The sequence below is a fragment of the Propithecus coquereli genome, unplaced genomic scaffold (genome assembly GCF_000956105.1).
Source record: "Propithecus coquereli isolate 6110/MARCELLA unplaced genomic scaffold, Pcoq_1.0 Scaffold81, whole genome shotgun sequence".
Classification (NCBI taxonomy): Eukaryota; Metazoa; Chordata; class Mammalia; order Primates; family Indriidae; genus Propithecus; species Propithecus coquereli.
Genome location: NW_012154285.1, coordinates 6,586,520 through 6,587,667, shown reverse-complemented (window position 1 = coordinate 6,587,667; position 1,148 = coordinate 6,586,520). Strand labels below are relative to the sequence as shown.

General features: G+C 38.6%; 1 protein-coding gene across 1 annotated transcript in view; it reads left to right on the top strand.

Annotated features, from left to right (window-relative positions):
- The window catches only part of NAA25 (N(alpha)-acetyltransferase 25, NatB auxiliary subunit), a 74,243-nt gene that overhangs the window by 46,555 nt on the left and 26,540 nt on the right, over positions 1-1,148 (top strand). The window contains exon 10 of the mRNA XM_012663418.1: positions 502-709. Within this exon, the coding sequence (XP_012518872.1) occupies positions 502-709 (208 nt within the window). The remainder of the gene's footprint in view (positions 1-501; positions 710-1,148) is intronic.

Genomic DNA, 1,148 nt, shown 5'->3' with positions numbered 1-1,148 from the left:
CATAATTAGGAAACTGACACTAATACAATCCACTGATCTTATTCAGATTTCACCAGTTTTACATGTACTCAACTCATTTGTGTGTATATGTGTTTGGCATGTGTGTATTTAGTGCAGTATATAGTGCACAGATTCATGTGACCACCACCATAGTCAAGATACAGAACAGTATCACCACGAGAATCGCACATACTATCCTTATTTTTTTTTTTGAGACAGTTTTACTCTGTCACCCCAGCTAGAGTGCAGTGGTGTCATCACAGCTCACTACAACCTCAAACTCCTGGGCTCAAATGATCCTCCTGCCTCAGCCTCCCAAGTAGTTGGGACTACCGGTGTGTGCCACTGTGCCCCGCCCATGTGTTATGCTTTTATACCCATATACTAAAGGAATTTTAATTTTTTATTCCTTGATTGTCTTCATGTAGACCGTTTCAATTTCTGTTAATTATGGAAGATTTGTGTTTTGAGACCTGTGCTCCTTTTTTCTCCACTTCGCAGTTTATTAATCAGTTACTTGGAGTTGTTCCTTTGTCAACACCAACAGAGGATAAGCTGGCACTGCCTGCTGACATCAGAGCTCTGCAGCAACATCTGTGTGTGGTGCAGCTGACAAGGTTACTTGGCTTGTATCACACCATGGATAAAAGTCAGAAATTGAGTGTGGTCAGAGAACTGATGTTAAGGTACCAGCATGGACTGGAGTTTGGTGAGCAACCGTTCCAATGTACAGTAGTTCCCTTATCTACTAAGACTTAGAAGTCAGTTTTTAAGACATCCATAGCACCCTGTTTCAATGCATTTGGTAAGGAGAATATTTTGTCAAGTGGTAAGACCATCCAAGCAGTATGATGAAAAGCCTTTCTTAGGCTTGGACTTTTAAATAATTATATTTGGCTTCTAGTTGTCCATATACTTCCTGATTTGATGAGCTTAGTCTTTATTATATTGGGGCTCATATAAGTTGCATACTTTATGATAATTGTCACATTTTTCTGCTTATAGGCCTTAATATTCTTAATAATATATAGACCATGTTAGTGAACAAAAGGAATATTGTAGATTGTAAGATATTTAGTAAGTAGATGATCTTCAGATTGGCCTGGCCTTTGCTGGATATATGTGATAGAAATCTGAATTGTCTGATG